This window comes from Vombatus ursinus, unplaced genomic scaffold, assembly GCF_900497805.2.
Source record: "Vombatus ursinus unplaced genomic scaffold, bare-nosed wombat genome assembly UNPS02014778.1, whole genome shotgun sequence".
Classification (NCBI taxonomy): Eukaryota; Metazoa; Chordata; class Mammalia; order Diprotodontia; family Vombatidae; genus Vombatus; species Vombatus ursinus.
In genome coordinates, this window is record NW_020954556.1 from 58,255 (window position 1) to 61,984 (window position 3,730).

A 3,730-nucleotide genomic window follows, 5' to 3' on the forward strand; every position below is an offset into this window, starting at 1 on the left:
AGATAACTCTCAATATGCAATAGCACCAATGATTGTCCCAGTCAGTAAGTGGTAAAGGAGTTGAGAGGAAGGAGAAATCAGGGAAGGGTCACATTGAGGAGATAGGATTTGATTTGGCCTTTGAAGGATGGCTGGGAGTCAGACAGGTAAGGAGAGCCCTACACCGAGACACATATTCCCTGTGTCCCCTTCTGGGTTCACCAAATGTACATGAGATGCTCTAGCCTAGGGTATGGGTGTGTGGGTGCTGATGGAGAGCCCTCAGTCCCATTGTACTGTAGCTTCCTGGCTGGAGGCCTTTTTTCATTCTCCCCAAACCTCGTCTTACCGGTGGTGGCAGTGCACTCTCCATCAGAGCCTCTTTGGTGCCTACATCCATGTTGCTTCAGGCTCGTCCCCTTCCTCACACCTCCAGCCTCCTGGTCCAGGGACCTTATATATTACTGCAGACAATGGAGGTGGCTGGACCATTCATTTCAGAACCCAGGCCAAGCCATTAGCTTTCAAGCCTGTTTGTTCCTGACCCTCCAGAATCAAAGCCTCTGATAATTCAGAGTTTGAGTGCCTAAGGGCTCTCATCCTAGGACACAAAAACCCTCCTGGGCACTGCAAACCAGCCTGAGGTTCAAGCTGAGTAAACTTGGCCTTAAGTAATGTGTTCCACCTACTTCGGGGGTCTCTTTTGTTGTTTCTACCCTTCCTGTTGGGAACTGCCTCTGTTCTTCAGCCCTTGGGGCACTGCCCTGTTCTTCAGCTCTTGGGGCACTGCCCTGTTCTTCCAGAGTCCCTGGCACAGCTGGATTTCTATAATTTCTCCTATTTGTTTTTCTCCCAAACAAACTTGCTAGGGCTTTGCTCTAGAAACAGAGTCCCTAAGGCAGGGGTGGGGAACCTGTGCCTTTGAGCCCACCTGTGGCCCTCTAGGTCCTGAAGTGCAACCCTTCGACTGAATCCAAACCTCACCGAACAAATTGTTCTGTAAAACTTAGACTCAGTGAATAGGCTGAACCCAAGGACCTAGAAGGCCACCTGTGGCCTCGAGGCTGAAGGTTCCCCACCCCTGCCCTGAGGGAAGTAGCACCCACACCACTACTGGTTACAAGGGTGTTATCCTGGCATTAAGCTGATTGCAAAAGTTTCAGCCAAGTGCCAAGTTCCCCACATAGGTCAGATTCTCCACCTTCACCATGCCTATTCCCTGCTCCTGACTTTATTCAGTCATTCAACACTGAGATTTTCTTACAGTAATGAAGGCACCTGAATACAATGGAAAGAGCCCTGAATTTGGAGTCACAAGATATTGGTTTGAATCATTCCTTTGCTACTTACTTCCAGTGTGACCTTGGACCAGTGACTTCCCTTCTCTGGGCCTCAGTGATTACATTGGATGCAATCTAAGGTCTAAATCTTATGATCCTGGGAATCCAAATCCTTCCTGCTCTTTGAGACTCTAAATTCCCTTTGAGTAGAGAACTGAGTGATAACGCTGTATTTTACCATTTGCCAATGGCTTCCTACGTTTTACTCTTGGTTCCCCAACTAGACTATGGGCCCTCTAAACAATCCCTTAAAGGAAAGATTACATAAAGGGCTATGAGCTAGGCAGTGCAGTTACAATTATCCCCATTTTGCAAAAGAGGAGGCTAAGACTCAAGTAGATATTATAGTAGTAGTAGTAGTAATAGTAGTAGTAGTAGTAGTAGTAGTAGTAGTAGAAGTAGTAGTTGTAGCAATAGCAGTAGTGGTGGTAGTAGCAGCAGCAGCAGCAGTAGTAGCAGCTATAATAGAAATAATAGTAGGAGCAGTAGCAGTAGTATTAGCAGTAGCAGCAGCGGTAGTAGTAATAGAAGTAGTAGTACTAGTACTAGTACCAATGACAATAATAATAGTAGTGGTGGTGGTGGTGGTAGCAGCAGCAGTAGTAGAAGTAGTAATAGCAATAGCAACAGCTATAGTAGTAGAAAGTAGTAGTAATAAAAGCAGTAGTAGTAGCAATAGCAGTGGTAGTAGTAGCAGTAGCAGTAGTAGAAGTAGCAGTAGTGGCATTAGTAGTAACAGTACTACTAGTATTAGTACTAGTAGCAGTGGTAGTAATAATAGTAGTAGTGGTGGTGGTGGTAAAAATCGTGGTAGTAGTAGTAGCAGCAATAGCAGCAGTACCAGCAGCTAGCATTTATACAACACTTTAAGGTTTACAAAGTACCTTATAAACATTATTTCGTTTCATCTTCATAGTGATCCTGAGAAGTAGGTATAATTATTATCCCCATTTTTCAGAGGAGGAAACTGAGGCAGACAGCAGCTAAGTGACTTGCCTAGGATCACACAGCTAGTAATTATCTGAAGCAGGATTTGAACTAAGATCTTTCAGACTCTATGCCTAGTGTTCTATCCACTGAGAAATCTCAGTAAATATCAGAGCCAAGATTCAAATTCATGTCTTCTGACTCTAAGTGTGCCACTGCTTCTACCACCTCAGGCATTCTTTCTCAGATCCTACCTCACATGTCTAATATTAGAGGGGTAAAATTTATCACATATCTGCTATGCTCTGTACTGCTATGTGCTAAAGAGGGTATGAAGGAGGGAGAAGACAGAATTTCTGCCATCAAGGAGCCCAGCTTGGAAGGAACACATGTGCACGCGAGCGCACGCACACACACACACACACACACACACACACACACACAGATAACTCTCAACATGCAACAGCACCAATGATTATCCCAGTTAGTAAGCGGCAAAGGAGGTCAGAGGAGGGTGAGATCAGCAGAAGATAGTAATCAGGGAGGCCTTCCTGGAGGAGGTGGGCCTTGACTTGGGCCTTGAAGGATAGCCAGGAGTCAGACAGGTGGGAAGACCTCTACATTAACCTATAGGCCACCTGTCTCCCGACCCCTCTGGCTGCTCTAGGTCAGGATTTCTGGGGTCAAACAATATACGTGGGCTGTTCTAGCCTCCAGCATGGCTTTGTGGTGAAGTCAAGGGAGTCAGAAAGCCCAAGATTACAATCCTGCTTACCAGCTGTTTTACCATAAGCAAATTACTTGCCTTGAGTGTCAATTTCCTCATTTGTGAAATGAAGATCATAACAGCACCCACCTCATGGGGTTATTATGGGGCACAAAAGAGAGAAATATTTTGCAAACCTTAAAGCACTATATTAATGTGTGCAATTATTTTTATTTTTCCATACCCCCAAGAGTACCTAGCATGAGAGACTGATTAACTGGCATGTTCCTGTCTTTCTTCCTTTCCTTTACCTTCCTTTCCTAGGGTGGCTAGTCTCCTGTAACTCTATCTCTATTCTCCACCTAGAGTCCTCTGCATATTTTCCCCAATCCTAAACCTGCCCCTCCCAATTCCCCCCTCACTCCTCACCTCTTTTTTTCTGACATCTTTAATTGCTTCCCAGTTTTCTAAACTCCAGGCCTTACCCCAATTCCTATCCCTTATCTTCCCTAATCCAACCACTACTGGATTCTCTTTAGATTTAAAAATTGACACCCTGTTCCCTTGGCTTCAAGTGCACATCTCCCCTATCCATGACCCCCAGTACACTCAAGCCCTAGAGGTTGTGCAACTAATTGGATTCCTGGCCCCTGAGAGGGCCTAAGAGGTTTTAGCAGGGCTTCAAAGAGAGGAAGAAGGAGAGGGAGAGATTGTTTGCTCCTCACCCCCAACCCTCCAACTGCCCCTTTAAATATTTGCCCAAGTCTCTAATTAGAAA

The 3,730-nt window shown here is 45.3% G+C and overlaps 1 protein-coding gene across 1 annotated transcript in view; it reads right to left on the bottom strand.

Moving 5' to 3' along the window:
• Positions 1–436, bottom strand: part of SFTPC (surfactant protein C) — a 3,087-nt gene extending 2,651 nt beyond the window's left edge. The window contains exon 1 of the mRNA XM_027864984.1: positions 329–436. Coding sequence (XP_027720785.1) covers positions 329–379 — 51 coding nt within the window. The 5' untranslated portion in view covers positions 380–436. The remainder of the gene's footprint in view (positions 1–328) is intronic.
• Between the last annotated feature and the right edge of the window lie 3,294 nt (positions 437–3,730).